General features: G+C 37.6%; 1 protein-coding gene across 1 annotated transcript in view; it reads left to right on the top strand.

Annotated features, from left to right (window-relative positions):
- The window catches only part of ACTN2 (actinin alpha 2), a 70,224-nt gene that overhangs the window by 29,523 nt on the left and 23,246 nt on the right, over positions 1-17,455 (top strand). Inside the window, exons 4-10 of the mRNA XM_054195112.1 lie at positions 3,822-3,908; positions 5,002-5,089; positions 7,159-7,237; positions 10,654-10,735; positions 14,113-14,198; positions 15,708-15,800; positions 16,798-17,028. Of these exons, the coding sequence (XP_054051087.1) occupies positions 3,822-3,908; positions 5,002-5,089; positions 7,159-7,237; positions 10,654-10,735; positions 14,113-14,198; positions 15,708-15,800; positions 16,798-17,028 (746 nt within the window). The remainder of the gene's footprint in view (positions 1-3,821; positions 3,909-5,001; positions 5,090-7,158; positions 7,238-10,653; positions 10,736-14,112; positions 14,199-15,707; positions 15,801-16,797; positions 17,029-17,455) is intronic.

The raw sequence follows: 17,455 nt of genomic DNA, 5'->3' as shown, positions 1-17,455 counted from the left end.
ATCTGGTTTTAAAACACACTTCACCTCTTTTTTTTCTTTCCTTTTCTTGCATTTTTCAGTATTGTTGGCTGGGCAGTCATTATAGTATGAGATGGAATGAATGCCAGCAAGGAGGCAGAGCACAGGCTCCTTAAATTTGTATTGTTGTCAAAGTCCTTAATCCCTTAACTCACTGCCTCTATGTATGAGCACAGGGCATATGTGCTTGTCTGCACCCATCTGTTTTGGCATTCTCTGAGTTACATGGATGCTTGGAATACTTTTTAATTTCCAAAGCATTAAAGTTTTGTATCTAAATCTGCTGAGGATCATGTTCTATTATCTGACATGCTGAGTGATGAAAAGCATGTAGGCCCAAGGGGACCAACTGGCATTTAAAATAAAGATTAAACTGCGATTCCTGTGGGACATCAGTACAAAGTTCAATTTAATATTTTTAAGGGGGGATATTCTTTAAAGCCATCACTACTGTTCTGAGGCTGACTTTCTTGGGCTATCTGTGGAGTGGAAAGAGAGAGGTGATCACGTTTAACTGTGATGCTGAGCAGAAGCCAAATTTAGCTACTCTGTGGAAGAGTCTTTCTGTCTGTTAGTGATGAAATGAGACTAGAGAGTCAAGAAACTAAAGCAAAAGCTGTGAAAGTAGAATTTATGAGCCATTCACTGTCCAGGAGTTAGTTTTCCCTTAAGTTTTAAAGAAGTGCAATAACTCCATTTACAAGGTAATTGGATCCTGAATGAAATGAACTGAGATATGTAGAACCACAAAAGATAAGTATCCTGTTAATAGGAAACACTTCTGTATTGCTTTTCTGGGGAGCAGGAAAAATATTAAAGACCAAATGATCTGTGAATCTACTACAAGAAGGCCAGAGTAAAAAAAATAAATAAAGCCAAAGCAGAATAAAAAAAACCAAACTAAAACTTTTGAGAATTTGCCACGCTGCTTTGCTTAGCTTTTTCCCTGGGCAGTTTTTATTGTTTCCCCATCCCTTTCCCTTCTCTCCTTTCCTGTCCTCATAGGTAACCAAGACCTTTTTCCCCAGAAAGCTGTAGCTTTGCATATGTGAGGTGAAGGAACCATATTCCTCCCAGAACAAACAGGCAGTGTGAAGAAAATAATGAATTCTTGTATTGACCTGTAGAGAAATATGATAGGAATGAATAATTTTTTCATCACGGATACTTTTCAACATTTAGCAACTTTGTTTTCTGTCTGTTTAGATATTTTTTCTTGTCTTTTATACGTGACTTTTTTGTGTTTTATGCTAGCAGTAGATAATGAGACACCAAAGCTGGCAAATCGCTTGAAAATTCTCCTGAGGCACAACACAGAAAATTCCCTCTCTTGCTCTTTCATTCTGTCTGTGTGTACATACAGATATGTAAATCAAAGCAATGATGTAGTGATTATGCAAATCCATTATTTGATTGCCTGACAATCTGCAATGCCTCCTGAGTATTTAAATTAATTTATTTTACATTTGAAGAAATTCTTCTTTACTGTATATACATATCAGACATCTGATCAAAATACAATGAAACATTTGACCGAGGAGGAGAGAGGAGAGAGAAGTAGCTATGTGCTCTAATTGCCATTTGGTCTTTTTTGCCTGAAAGAGTTTAGTTTTCAGATTTGAAGAGGCTTGAAGTCTTTCAGGGCCAATAAGATAGCAATAATGCATGGAAGACAGGCAAAATGAGGTAAGAATTCTGGAAAGTTACTGTAGAACCCAAAGGGAAAATCAGAAAAATAGCCATTCATATATAAACTTGGACTGTCACACTAGCAAAGTAAGTATAGAGTAGTGATGGGTGACATATTTCCTATCACATTTGTTAATTCCATAGGTTCAAATGGCAGCTTGTGTCACATCCTACTGCAATTTAACATGTATCTCAAGTCTCGGAGCTAGCAGCTGCTTTGTTCTGTAAAAGTTTCCCCTGGATTCAGGCAACTTCTAAGTAGTAGAGCGACTGCATTTTCTGCTGGCACCTCTATTGGCATTTGATGTTAAATTGAGGAAATTCCTCCTGCTGCAAGTTCCTCCTGCTCCTTTCCCAGAACACCAGTGGGCCCCCAGGCAGCCACAGCTGCTCCCCTTTTTGAGGAAGGCTGGATGTGACTTTCAAGTAGGGCAGCAGCTGGTGCCTTCCCCGCTCCACTGCTCTTTTGGTGTGAGGTGACTGGAAAGGCAGTCTGCAGTTCCCCTCTCTCATTGTCCCACCTCCTCCCCTTCCAGTGCTGGACCCTCCTTATAGTATCATGATGTTCTTCTGAGTCTCTCATCATATTTTTCAGATTGGTTTAACATTATCACCACAATTAAGTGGTCTGCCAGTACATTTTTTGGTGTTGAGAAATTTAAGCGGTATCACTGTTCTTATTACAATGTAGGAACACTGGATTCTGACTTGGCTTGTGGAAGGAGCTCCCATGTCTGTGTGAGAAGGGTTGGAGAAAGTATCTTCTTAGTGCTCCATGTTGTAGGTAGATTCAAGCAGTCTTGAAACAAATTGAAATCCCAGCAGTAAAAAAATCCCATTTTATATTAAAGATATATAAATATGCATAAGCATCGGAGCTGTAAGACATAAGAACCTTGTAGCCACGTTTCTGAACTGCTTGGGAAGCTATGTAGCAGTCTCAGGAGGTGCTGTGTCTCTTGAGCTGTTCTTCATATCTAGTCTGTGCTGGGACTATAGATAAAATTCTCAATAAGCCCTAATTAGTATAAGAGGATTTCTGAGTACCATTTTATTAAAAAATCATGTTGTTAATGTCCTGTAGTTTCTTAAAATTTGGGGTAAGACCATATTTTTTTCAGTTCCTTTGTATTTGAAAAAGGAAGGCTGATATTGTTCAAACTTTAAAGAAGTATTTCCCCTCAGGCTCTCTCCAAAAAAGTCAGCCTAAAAGGTAAAGATTTCAGACAGTTACAACTACCTGGAGAGAAGCCTTTTAGCATGGAAGGGCTGAAGTGACCTTAACCTCAGTAATCTTCAGTCCTACTGCCAGGGTAGCACAAGCATGAGTTTGTTGAAAAATGAACCCAGATGAACTCTGTGTAGATAAAGAATTATGGTAGAAATACAATGAATTTATTAAATAGAATAGATTTTTTTATAGAAAGATATTGTGTAATATATTAATTCCATAATTATATTATTATTTTATTATTGGTTTATTTTTATTTCTTTTCAATATTTTATTAATATATTCTATGATATATTAATATATATAAAACTGTATTCAGTTTTGGGCCTCACTACAAGAAAGACATTGAAGCTCTGGAGCATGTCCAGAGAAGGGCAACAAAGCTGGTGAGGGGTCAGGAGCACAAGTCTCATGAGGAAGCGGCTGAGGGAGCTGGGGTTGTTCAGCCTGGAGAAAAGGAGGCTGAGGGGAGACCTTCTCGCTCTCTACAGCTACCTGAAAGGAGGTTGTAGCGAGGTGAGGGTCAGTTTCTTCTCCCAAGTAACAAGTGATGGGGTAAGAGGAAATGGCCTGAAGTTGTGCCAGCAGAGGTTTAGGATGGATTTTAGGAAAAACTTTTTCACTGAAAGCATTATCCAGCATTGGAACAGGCTGCCCAGGCAAGTGGTTGAATCACCATCCCTGGAGGTAATTAAAAGACGGATAGATGTGGTGCTTAGAGACATGGTTTAGTGGTGGCTTTGGCAGTGTTAGGTTAATGGTTGGACTAGATGATCTGAAAGATCCCTTGCAACCTAGGCAATTCTATGATTCTATATGATTAAAATAAGAGAAAACAGAAAACACATTCTAAATATTACTACTATCTCTTTTTTCACCTTAGAAATTGTTGACGGCAATGTGAAAATGACGCTGGGTATGATCTGGACTATCATCCTTCGCTTTGCTATTCAGGACATTTCAGTGGAAGGTAATAGTAATGCAACTATGTTAAATAATTAGGAAATTTGTTTAAAGACATTTTTATATGAATTATGCACAAGTGAGATTAGTATTTTAAAAATGAATTATTTTTTCACAGAAAATGGTACTGCAAGTTCCCTACCTGATGACAAAATCAATTTCTGGAGGGAAAAAGTAATTACTCTGCTTATCCTGAGAGAGACCTTGAGGCAGCATTCTAAATGCAGAAGTTCTGGGCATTTCTCTCAGTTCTAGAGATAGAAACATGCCTGTATTTCTGAGCTTCAGTGGCCTGAAACTATGGTGTACCCTGTATGGTGCTCCTATTTCCGAGATAATTTTTTAGTTCTGTCCATTTCTCACATTCTTTGCAAATATCTGATTATATCCCTCTTCTTTCTATCACTTTTTCCCCCCACTCCTTCAGAATTTTTTTACTTAACTTTCACTTGGTAACTGACTCCAAAAAGTGCATTGTAGTTACAGTGCTCTTCAGATCAAGTCTATGCTGTGAAAAGTCTAGAATTCTAGAAACTAATCTCAATTTTTAACAAAAGTAGAGTCAATTCAAGCTCTGCATGCTGTCCTGCCCGTAATTTGTGGGACACTAAATGTGGACCTAATGGTCTATTTGATCTTTTCTATCCTTTACTTATGCATTCAGATGCCCACAGGGTTCAGATAATGAAGGTATTTCTTCAGCGCTAATATCTCCCCATAAGCAAACGGACTGAGACTATAAGCATATTTCATGTAGGCACCAACACAATCTTTTATGTCTAGTTCTATTATATTTGTAATGGGTATTTTTCTCCAAATATAAATTCTGCTGTCCAACCAATATAATTTCTTAAACTTCTAATATCCCAGAATTATTGTGCAGGCTGAGACTCTAGTCTGAGTTGTTCCAGCTGAGTTGACTTCTGTGTCCTAATGGAGCCCCATTAGTCCATTTGTATAAGTATCTTTTTAGGATTAAATGTTGGCTCATGCCAACTAGTTTCAGATGGCTGACCACATTTAAGATGACAATAAATTAATTACTTGAGCACTTTTTAAATTTTTCCTTTTTTTTTTAACTCCCCTGGTGTCTTTTACAGAGACCTCTGCCAAAGAAGGGCTGCTGCTGTGGTGTCAAAGAAAAACTGCTCCTTACAGAAATGTGAACATTCAGAACTTTCATCTTAGGTAAACTTCCATTATTTCAAGGGGCAGAATCAGTCTGAAATATTTTAGGTCAAATTTTCCCCACAGTTGTATAGGTATGTATTTGACAGGAGAATTTCACTCCACTGTTAACCAGACTATTTTCAAATTCTTATGCTGTATCTTCAGAGTCTTATTTTGGTTAGCCTTTGGCATTATTTACCATGGCTTCCATAGTTACTATTTGAAAGAGAAAAATCCCTACTAAATGCAGAATGACCATATTACATTATTAGAGGTCCTTGGTATATGGGAATACCTGAATACTGCAGCATAGTGACTTGGCAAATGACTGCTTTCAAATGAAAGCCACTGTAGGTATAGACTGTTCTTGGCAAAAAATACCAATGTGTTGAGCATGCAAATATCTCGTTATGATGAATCAGTCTTTATTATTTTGTAACGTAACTATAAATAAGCAGCCAAAAATGCACTCAGTAGACAACAGCAGCACTTTAAAACTTAGTTGTATTCAGAATCAGAATCATTACCGAAGTTAAAAAATTTAGTGAAGCTCCAGCCTTGGTTCTGTGTTTTCATTAAGGGCTAGAGAGGGAGTTCTAGGCCATATGCAGGCTGCTAGTTTTGGGATTTCACTGGGCTAGTTCCTGTAGCTCTGCCAGTGACCCACCTCATTAAACTACATGACTTGCCATTTGCACTGTTTAACCATGTGATCTTGCCTTCCCTGAAACCCTTTATAGTACTTACAACAAGAGTTCTGTGTTACACTATTGTGGTGTTTTGAATTAATTCTTAATGTACGGTACCTAAAACACATGTAGTGATAGAAAAGATACAGTTCACACATTCATCCACAGATAAAAAGAATTTGTTTGATTTGCAGTCCCTGTATTGCCTTTCAGAGATCTGAAATTTGTTATGTGTTATTTTCCTTGAATATAGAGAGATATATTTGAGTAGAGCTTTATATGGATGTAAATTACATGATGAGAATCTTAGCGTTTATACATATATATGTGCTGGTCTGATACATGGTATGGGGAAAACATCTTGAGTGGAATACCTTGATTCACGTCTAGGTTGATCAGCTCTTACAGAACTACTTGACAACAGGCTGTCCAGACCATTTTAGTCTATACCTTTTTGGAAAAAAGTTTTTTGTTAGTTTGGTGCTCATTTTGATTGTTTTACCTTCTGGATGATCTTATACTATACAATGTATGTACATTCTGATTAATTGTATTACATTTTTATTGGAGATGGTTCTGTTGTTTGAAGAATCTACCCAGACCATCTGAGTGATAGGGATTCTAACAGTCTTAACACATTTAGTATCACACAATTACTGCACAGGGTAAGACCACAAACCCACAGTCCCGGTGATTACATTAAGTGTTTACATAAAGTATCTTTCAGAATAATTGGTTCTAGCTGAAAGGAAATCTCTCATAATCTTTCCATATAGATGTTGTTTGTAGCTCCGGTCATTGCCTATTTTTGTCTTGAAAGGTAGTGGGCCTGATGTCACACTGAAGTGCCAGAGCTCAGATCGAAGCTGTCATATGTGTGAAGTGTTTTAAATAAACAAAGCTGATTTATGACTTCATACTTCTATGAGCACAACATGGTTGTGCCGTTAAAATTGTCTGAAATAACTGACACAGAAAAAGCCAATTCCCTCAGCAAATACAAGTAATTGCAGGTTTGCTCTCCTTTCAGTTTTTTTGCAAACGTGCTATAAGTGTAATAGGAGATTATGCACTCTCATTGATGAATGTGTACTCTGAGCTATCCTGGAACACTGCACAAATTAAGCAATTGAAATCTGGGACTGTTGCACATACTGTACACTGCCTAGAAAGTTTTATGGAGTCCTTAAGTGTTTATGGACTGTAGAATAAGAGACGTACTACAGGAAAGAGTACAGTAACAGAAAAGCTCAGAGGGATGAGTGTTGACAGAACATAAGTGTCAGGATTTGACAGGAGAGTTCCTTCTTGATTTTAAGCCTTGAGCAAGGATCAAACTGTAAAATGTCATTAATCTATTAACTATTATTTTTCCGTTCTATTTTTTTTGTTGTGAAGCTGGAAAGATGGCCTTGGATTATGTGCACTTATCCACAGACACCGACCTGATCTTATTGACTACTCCAAGCTAAATAAGGTCATCAATCTGGGTGGTACAGCACGCTGTCCTGCAGTGATTTGGCTGACTTCTGGTTTGCTTAGCATGTTTTCTAAAACACGAGTTGAGGAGTGCGTACTAATTCTGACTGGCGTTCTCAGTTCCCTCAAAAAAACCGAGTGATGTGGAGGAAAGGTCCCCATGACCGTCCTGTGTCCTTCTTTCCTTCCTATTGCAATGAATTCAGCATTTAATTGCTGAATCTGGTCCTCAGTTGCTAGGCAGCTGAAGAAGTCTTTTATACTGCCCAATATGATGTTAAATCAAATACATTGGAATTCTCCAATCACCGAGTGTATTACACAGTCCATCCTGTTTTGTATGTTGTGTAAATGACTGTACATTGCAGAGCAGTAAACAATGAGATGATGATTAATCCTAAGATTCCTTAGAACAAACACTACCCTTGGTAATCAGGAGTATGCAATAAGTTACTAGTCCTACATAGAAAATATTCACCAATTCTTAAATTATACTTCTACCTATACTTCCAGACAAGTGGAAACAAAACTGATACCCTAACTTCCTTAGGTAGTACTCAGGGGGATTACAAAATTACTTTATTACAGTGTGCTACTTCCGGCAAAATGCACATATTCTAAAAGATACCAGCTACTTTGGTTTGAGAGGGAGAGGGCAAGTAATAATGTCAGAATTTCTGGGTACCATTACTGAAGAATAGAACTTAGAAAGAAAGTGGAATTTTGTCTTTTCACATTAGCTCTCAATACATATGTACCACTTTCTGCTCTCTGGAATGAATGCATCTTGAGGTCTCCCGTAAACACCAGTAAAGCAGAAAACTTAATTGTGGTTTTAATTTTTTGAATGCAACTTTTCATTGATGAGAGAGAGTGGTAAATCATAGACTCTATTTTCCATTCCATCCCCTTCCATTACAAATTGATTTTACTAGTGGAATTGACTGTTATCAGAAAGCTTTTGATGAGGGAAAAGATGAATGAATGAGATGCAATTATTTTAAAACCTTAGTCTGTTTTATATATATGCTAAATTCATGCTGCAACCCAAGGTTGCAGTGATGAAAATTAAATTAACTTATTCCTAAACACTTAAGATTTTAATTTAAGCAGATGTTAATACAACTGCAGATCTGAACCAAAGGATGAAATATTAGCCATCAACACCAGCTTGTTCTCTAATTCTTCATATAACCATTTCTACAGATAAACAGGTTCCTGGAATGACTAAGCTACCTGTCTCTGTGTACATGTGCTTAGGTATGGCACGAACAGAAGTTGGTTTGATTGAGTTTGTGCTTTGAAAAAGAGGTAGACAGTACTAAAAACTTCACAGTATAACCATCCTATATATGAGTGCTGAGAAAAGGGAATAGAACATAAGCAGATCCACTTCAACCTTACTATTTCCCTCTTAGCGGTTTCCAAAATAAGAACAGGTCAGGTTTCAAACTGGGGCTGAGCTGTGGCACATAAAGCACATGCAGAAAAATCCTAAAATAGATCTTGCTTTTCTGACTTGGCTGTGTTTGATTGACTGCTCATTTTCGTTACATTAACAGCTGTCTTGGTGTCTTGTTTCTTGGTTTCTTATCTCCTGCATGCTGTCCTTTCCTTTTCTCACCAATGTTTTTTGTGTGAACTTGTAGCTGGAAAAATGGCCTTGCTTTCAGCGCCCTTATCCATAGACACAGGCCTGATCTTCTTGACTATGACAAGTTAGATGAGGTATTTCTTTAGCTGTAGCAGAGATTTTTAGTTACTGTGGCTTGTAGTTTTGTTTAAAAGGACGGGTGATGGAGATCTCCTACAACTCTTCAGAAGTTGCTGTGATTTTAAACAAATCTTTTACCAGTGGAGCACAATTTACTCATGGACTTAGTACCAAGCACGCAAATAGGAGGTGCTCATCACTCATCCATAAGCAAAGTGTTTTAACCTGGTCAATAGGTCTCGCTTAGATTTGCGGTATTTTTGTCCCATTTAATTTCAGTAAGAGTTTTTGTATACACAGTTAGTAAATGTTGTATTATACATGGTGTCTTGTGTAATAGCAAAAATAAGTTCATGGGTTTTAAATATTGTCTACATTTTAAGTTCCTCTTAATGTCAATGATGCACAAAACTGCTAAATGATGATAGAGAGAGAATTTATGATTAGAGACTGTATTCTATTATACCCAAATTGTTAGGTTTCAAAATGTAAACTCTTCTTCATAAGACATTTTCTTGAACATGCAATGTTTATAGAAAGATGTGTCACGGGCTTTACTATTTATGATACCTGGCATACGTAGGTGCACGAAGAACAGACTTCTGTGAAACTTAAATAATTGCTGTGATTCCATAGTAATTAATCTTGCTAAGTTCATTTCAAAGTAACAAAAGATGCATGCTTGAGACTGGATTCCTTTATAGGAAGTGTTTGTATTCAAATGGAAGCCCTCGCAATTCCCTACAGAAAACCTGTTACTGTTTTTTCAGTGAGCTCCAGCATCTCTAACTTTGCTCTTCTGTGCCATGTTTCCCCACCTTCTCTCTGTAGACGTTGGCATTGTTCATAGTGGCTATGATCATTTAGCAGTTTGTAAATACGTGAAAATAATAATAGCATTAATGGCATGAACTGCCATTTCACATAGGGTGTTTTCACTCCAAGGTGATACCGGAAGGCTGCCTTAAGAGGAGCCCTAATCTGACATGCTCTTCAGTTGTTGGCAATATTGGTCTGTAGTGTAAGACATGAAATGTGTGCTGTTTACCTGAACTGTGCTCACTGCTTCCTTTCTCTCTCATTCAAAAAACAAAATCAAAATCTCAAAACCAGAGGAAGTTCTTGAATTTCCACAGCTCTAAAATTTGATTTGTAGAGGCTTTACAGATTTCTCTGTCCAAGTCAAAACTGGGAAGTTTTGCTCCTTTTGAAGAACTGTTCTGTCTGTGCTTGCTTCTTCTCATGCACACACCTGACCAACAGGAAACTCAGTAGAATACTTATCACTGTATGATAAGGTATAGTAGGTATAAAATATGCAGGATTAACTTTTTGATTAACTGTCCAGTATAGCCTACTGGACCAGTGTCCTTGACTGTATGTCTTACTGCTGTACTTCATTCAGAGTTAGCTCAGAATTATGAGTGTACACTGCATATGTTATCTACGTTCCCCTCCAGAATATATTTGCAGCAGAGTCCTAGAGGCAGCTAGGTCCTAGCTTATTAATGTTTTCTTTTGAAAGTGTAGCAGTAGATAGACCAAAAGTTCATATACCTATACTCTGCTTTTTGAAGAACAATAGTTGTGACTCCAGTTTACAGTTTGGAAAAACAGAGTAATTTATTGTGTACTTCTGTAGTGTTGCTTCAAGGGAAAACTTCTATATTTAACTAGTTGTATTTTCTTCTTTAATGCAGGATGACCCCATAGGAAATATCAACCTTGCCATGGAAATTGCTGAAAAGCATTTGGATATCCCTAAGATGTTGGACGCAGAAGGTGAGAATTATAGCTTACTGAAGTTTGTGTTACTCACAAGCAGAAGACAGTAAAACTTCTTTTGTTTTGTAGCTAGCAAATGTTCAACATTCCTTCCACATGAATCATAATGGAGGAACCTGCTTTGTTTTCAAACAATGTTTTCCTTATTCCCCATGTATTGAATAATGTCACTCACTTTTTGCTTTACTCCTTATTGTTCATTATTTTTTGTATTTATTATAATAGTTTGGACCTTAACCTCAGCACATTGCCCCACTGTGATAATTGAGGTAAAATGCAGGATCAAAAGATAATCCTTGCCTTTAAGAAATTAAAATCTAAATCTAATAAAGGAAAATAAAACTGTTAGCAGCTTAAAGATTGTTCACTTTTTTAAATGTTTAAGTGAGAGAGGGCCAGGAATAGAAATAGAAGTATATAACTTTCAAAACCCTCTAACAACATGCCTCCTATGAAACACAGCTAGATTGAGGGAAGCATTTTTTTGGGTTTATTTTAATTATAAACCATGTGCAGTGATAGTTTTAACAAATAGTTTCATTTTTGGTTTCTCCAATAAAAGTTGACAGAATTTGTTGACACATAACAAGGAAATATTTATTAAAGTTTCATGAATTTCTTCAAGATAACCAAACTCTTGTACTCCAGGCAAAAAATGGTGCCAAAATACTGGAATTTGCCTGCACTAGTTCAAAGCATTCTTCTCCAAGTATGCAGACTCTGCTCTGGTGGCTTGTCAGTACAGCAGTGATAACACAGGAATTATCCAAAGCACTCAAACTCACTGTGTCTGCTCCCCTTGAAGTCTGTAGTAGGAAAGTTAGGCCAATACCAGATTTTCTGCACATTCTAGCCCTTATCTTTCTATTCTTGGCAGGGGAAGGGGAAGCGAAATCATGCTGCTTCTAACACCCTCTAAGTATTCGCCATCGCTTTTCACTCTCTCTACTTCCTCTGTGTTCTCAGTGGAAACTTTGCAAAGTTTTTTCACAACTACGTGAAGTAGATGCAAAATCACTAAATACATTGGTCCTGAACTTAGAAATCTCACTGTTAATATTAGAAAATCTTACCTCATTGGTGTGTCTTTTCACACCAGTATCTTCCCACTCCTTACACTGGCAGGAAACTTTGCAGCTTGCACTAGCGTTATTCATCACTCAGCCATAATTGGTGTAAAACCACCTTTTCTGCCTTTCTCTGTTAAGTATTGAAAAGGTCCATTTTTACCAATGTGCCCGTACCCGAACTTTGATTGCACCTTTTCTATACTTTTACTCTTTCCTGCCATAACAGGGACAAAGCTATCAGCTAGCCAAGTCAAACTCTTCTGTGATTTATAGAATCATAGAATTGCCTAGGTTGGAAGGGACGTTTCAGATCATCTAGTCCAGCCATCAACCTAACTCTGACAAAAACCACCACTAAACCATATCTCTAAGCACTGCCCGTCTTTTAAATACCTCCAGGGATGGTGATATTTGACCACTTCCCTGGGCAGCCTGTTCCAATGCTTAATAACCCTTTCAGTGTAAAAAATTTTCCTAATATCCAATCTAAACCTCCCCTGGTGCAACTTGAGGCCATTTCCTCCTATTATGCTATTAACTAAAAAGACGGACTGGCGCAGAGATTGCTATCCAAGCTTTTCTTAGCACAAAATGTATTTCTGGACTGCACATTTCTACAGGTTTCCAATATATGTCAATACCTTGCTAGTCACGGGGACCCTGTGCTAATATACACTGTACTCACTCCTATTTTGTGACTGTCTGTGGCTGTGTTTAACTCTGGAATAATTCTAGTGATTTAGATGAAGTTACTTTGGAGCGACAGTGAAGCTGAACCCAGTAGATCTGCCAGCCATGCCATCTGCTTAGAAGTTTCCACAAACCAGAAGGTAGCAATACCCTTCTGCACAGTCTCAACCTTCAGATGTTTTGCCATTTCAGGGGGAGTTATATCTTTTCCATTTACTGATTCCTAAAGCTTAGGTAGCTTTGCACTGATGTCAGTAAACAAATGCAACCTGAATAATGTGGTATTTATTTTGAATCCTTATAGCACTGAGGTGGCATCATCACCATAATCTGATGGAAGTACCTTGTGAGAATTTCTGAGAAATAAACCCTCTTCTCTTCACACAGATGTAGTAAACAGTGCCAGACCTGATGAAAGAGCCATTATGACTTATGTTTCCTGTTACTACCATGCATTTGCTGGTGCTCAGAAGGTGAGACAGTAGAAGATGCATCAGATCTCATCCTTCACCTTCTGTCTTGTTTCTTTCAGTAGTTTTTCCTCTTCTGATCTTTTCCTCACTAGTTACTAGGACAACATCTTAGAGCTGAGCTCATTTCCTGTTCCTTGATTTTCTCTGTGAGCCACTGTCTTGGTAGAGCCAGTAGTAGTCTATCCATTTGTTCCATAGAAACAAGCCTTCCTGTCTCATCTTTCTGTATATTTACTAATAATATCCAGTAGGATTTTGACAGCTGGTTAGTGAATGGGATAGAGGACAATATTCTTTTTAATTGAACCTGTGTTCATTCATTTGAAGCACCTTTAAAAATGCAAGATGAAAAACAGCTCATAGTGACAAAAACAATACCAATAGCAGAATGCCATCTTTTTTCCTCCCTGCTGGATATTATTCCTGCTACAGATCTCAAAATCATCATAACAGATGCTCAGAAAACAAACCCTTCTCTTATGCTTTCAGGATTGTTTTTAAAATGTTAAATGCTTAATGGTAAGTATAAACAGCAACATAAAACATTGCTACTATGCAAAATAGACACAGAAACATACACAGGCATCTCAGAGGAGCTCTGGAATCGTGTCCTAATGAAAAAAAGGAAAATTTTAAAAAGCAAGGTACTTCAGAGTTGGACATACTTCAGGTATTGGTAATATAAAGAATACTGATATATAATGCTAAGGTTATAACTAATCCACATGCAACTTCCAGAGAACATCTCCCCACATCAAAATGTAGTCTGTCTTTCCTGTGTCTTAGTCAAAAAAACCCCACATTCTAAGTCACCAGACACATGCCTGCCAGTTCTTAAGCAGACAGTCCTGGTAAAATTAAGGTTATTCCCTCTGTGACAATACTGCAGGATCAAGCTTATTTTAAAAAATCCACCTCTTTGTTAGAGCTTATGTTGAATTTCTAGTGTACATTTTATTCTGTCAGCATGCATCAATTTAACACTAAATTTATTACAGCTTTGTAGAGTTTCTATAGTACAGAACTATGGACAAGAAAACAATCAGAATGACTCTATGTTGTGCTTTTACTTATTCATCCTGTTTTCTATTCCTCGATTCCTTTTTTTTGTTTTGTTTTCATTTTTCCCCCGCTCTTGTAGATATTGTGAACACTCCCAAACCCGATGAGAGAGCTATCATGACATATGTGTCCTGCTTCTACCATGCTTTTGCTGGAGCAGAGCAGGTATTAATCAACTGTCCCTTCAGGTTGCTCTGTTTTTGATTGGTTGTTTCACATTTACACTGGTTTATTAAAAAAACCCAACTAATTTAGTACTTTGTGATTTTAATTAACAATTGCAAGTACTACTTGACTACTAATACTTGTTTTTAACCAACACTTGAACCTGTTTTAGTTAAATGTTGTATAGCAAGTTGAACCTCCTTAATTTCAATGGACGTTCCTGTTTCTAATTTTGGGTCTTTATTTGGTGTTTATAAGGACTATTTCAGAAAAACTGTATTTGAAGATACTGTGAAATGGAGTTGTTGTTTGTTGCTACATCAACATCGTATACATTTGTTGCATAAAAGAATGTTTGACTTTTCGAGCTTGAGACTATTCTAGACTTACTCATGCTGAGTAGTAATTTAGGGCTAAATTTTCAAAGATGTCTAAAGATGCAGAAAGGCACAGAAGACATCCAACACAGTATTTGTGCCTGGTTCCCACTGAAGCCAACAGAATTATTTGTGGATCAAAGTACTAGTATAAAAGGCACGAACATCAGCAGCAGACCTGTCATACAGGATGGGATTCTTACTTACAAATGTGGCATTTCCCACTGTTCTGCTTCATACATTTCTAGCCTGCAAATGGACATAACCCAACTTATTTGGAAAAAAAAAGAAAAAGAAGAAAAAACCCTTACAGTAGTTGATATTTTTCCTTCATCCTCAGGGTTTAATATCCCTTCCTGTCTGATAAGGCCCCCTACACCTGATAAGGACCCCCAACAGAGCACAGCTGTGTTGTTGCTCCGTCTCGCTTCTGGGTGTGAAGGTTTTGCTATTCATGCAAAAGGGGGATTCCAAATACTCTGTAACACAGGAGTCTACACAGATATTTATTTGATTAGATATACTCCAGACTCATATTTGTATGAAAGTATAGATCTGCGATGTCAAACGACTGATGTAAATTTTAAATACGGCAGAGCTACACAGTACCTTCACAAATAAATTTGGCAGGAGGCATGAAAAAATTTCCTGTCAGTGGCTGAGCTGCATATATTCTCAAGGGTATATGCACATATGATGTGCAGATATAGAGTGGTCTGGGACTCCTGAATCACATGCAGTGTCTTTCCAGTGTGGCTAACAAATCTAATAATTTTTGGTGTGATGTAAAAAACCCAAAAACCTTATAGGATAACTTTAAGAATGGCCTAAGTTGTCTTTGAAAATAAAAGATTTATTAGGCAACTATAATGGCAGTGTGAAATTTCCCCTTGTATAATAAGGTTTCACTGTACAACAATGTGACTTCTGTGCTGATCTATTTAGGCCATTGTAATCTGTGACTACAGAAGGAGGGTAAATATATATCTAAGTAACCTAGGAACACAAATCAACAACTATAAAACAATGTGATTTTTATTTGCAGCAGCCACATTCCCTCTCTTTCTCCAAGCCTGTGCCTTTCTCAGAGTGCGTTTATGAATATGCCCTGTTTATTTGGTGTATTTTATAGGCGGAGACTGCAGCTAACCGTATCTGTAAGGTGCTTGCTGTGAATCAGGAAAATGAGAGGTTGATGGAAGAGTATGAGCGACTAGCAAGTGAGGTAAAGACAGCTGCATTTGTAATGTGGTGACAATTTTGTTCATGTAATACTGAAAGCTGAAAGATTCATGCACTCTCTGCAAGACAGCAAAGTGGAGACACTATGAGGGTAAATCTCACAGTGGTAGGTACAAAGGTCAGTTGCCCAAGATGTCAAGGTTCAGATGATTCCTTTGACACAGACTTCCTGTGTGACCTCCAGCAGGTCACTCAGCCTCATTAATGTGCCAAAAAGGGTGTTTTGAGAACTGTAATCGGTCTGCCCCAAGACCAAGCTTGCTGTCTCTGTAATCTCCAAAGATAGCCATCCTTGACCACACGTGGTACATACAGGATCCTGTCACTCCAAGCAAGCCCATTGGCTTTGTGTACTGCAAAGCACACTTGGACAGGGTTTTTCACAATGCACCTGTGACACAGGCAGCAAATGAATGAAGAAGGGGGCACATTGTGCTCCTCCTGTCCTTTCTTGCTAAATGGCAAATATGTTGAGTCAGGACTACAGATGTGTAGTCCCTTGTCTTTAATGCATAACCTGCAAAAACATCCTGAGATTATAGACACAAAGACAGTAGTGCTACATTGGCACTAACGGACTTGTGAGTAACGATTTTTACATGACCTGAGTTACTTGGCTGGTGTCTGTCCTGATCCCATAATTATAATTGCTTAAGACATCAAGACCCATATTTTTGAAAGTGGCAAGTGATTTGTGGTAGCTCAGATTTTGAGTAATTAGCTAGAGACGCCTTACATGTCTGTTAATCTTTCTGGAAATCACAGTATTTCTATAAATATCTAGAGTATATGGGCAAATTAGTTAAAAAATTATTCTTCAGCTTTGAAAATCTTGTGCTTACTTGCAATTAAGGCACTGATAACAATTGAAGTCAATAATATTAAAATGAAGCCAACTTGGTTAGGATTCATTCAATATGATCTTTTTTTGGTTGCTTTTCCGTTGCCTTTATTTGAATTGTTTTGTGTTGGTTTGAAAGCTTTTAGAGTGGATTCGCCGGACAATTCCTTGGCTGGAAAACAGGACCCCAGAAAAAACAATGCAGGCTATGCAGAAGAAATTAGAGGATTTCCGGGACTACCGCCGTAAACACAAACCTCCTAAAGTCCAAGAGAAATGTCAACTGGAGATCAACTTCAACACCCTGCAGACAAAACTGAGAATCAGCAATCGGCCAGCTTTCATGCCATCAGAGGGGAAAATGGTTTCAGTAAGTAAAGGAGGCATCAATATTTCGTTCTCCTTTTTATCAACATTCTCACAAAAATTTCAAAGTGAAGGATGGAAATGCCATTTTAAGTCATCCTCAGAAACTTCAGTTTGTTGTACTTTATCAATATTAAACCACTCTTTTTTACATGTTCCCTTCCATTCTAGAATCTTGCTTTCTCATAAACATGCTCCTGCCTCTTTGAAGGCTTTCCCCAAGAGCAAATGGTCTTGAGATGTGAGATGATACAGAGCTTCCTTTGGGAATGTTATCAGTACTTCTCTATTAGTGAGACCAAATATTGTTTATTTAAGCAAAACTCAACAGTTGTTTCATTGACATTTTGGTCATTAGACTTACAGAAACAGACATTGCTCAATATATGTTTCTGCTTTTTTTATACTTTTTAAAATTAAATTTTGTTTTT

This window comes from Rissa tridactyla, chromosome 3, assembly GCF_028500815.1.
Source record: "Rissa tridactyla isolate bRisTri1 chromosome 3, bRisTri1.patW.cur.20221130, whole genome shotgun sequence".
Classification (NCBI taxonomy): Eukaryota; Metazoa; Chordata; class Aves; order Charadriiformes; family Laridae; genus Rissa; species Rissa tridactyla.
Note: the sequence above shows the minus strand (reverse complement) of the source record. Positions and strands in the feature narration are given on the sequence as shown.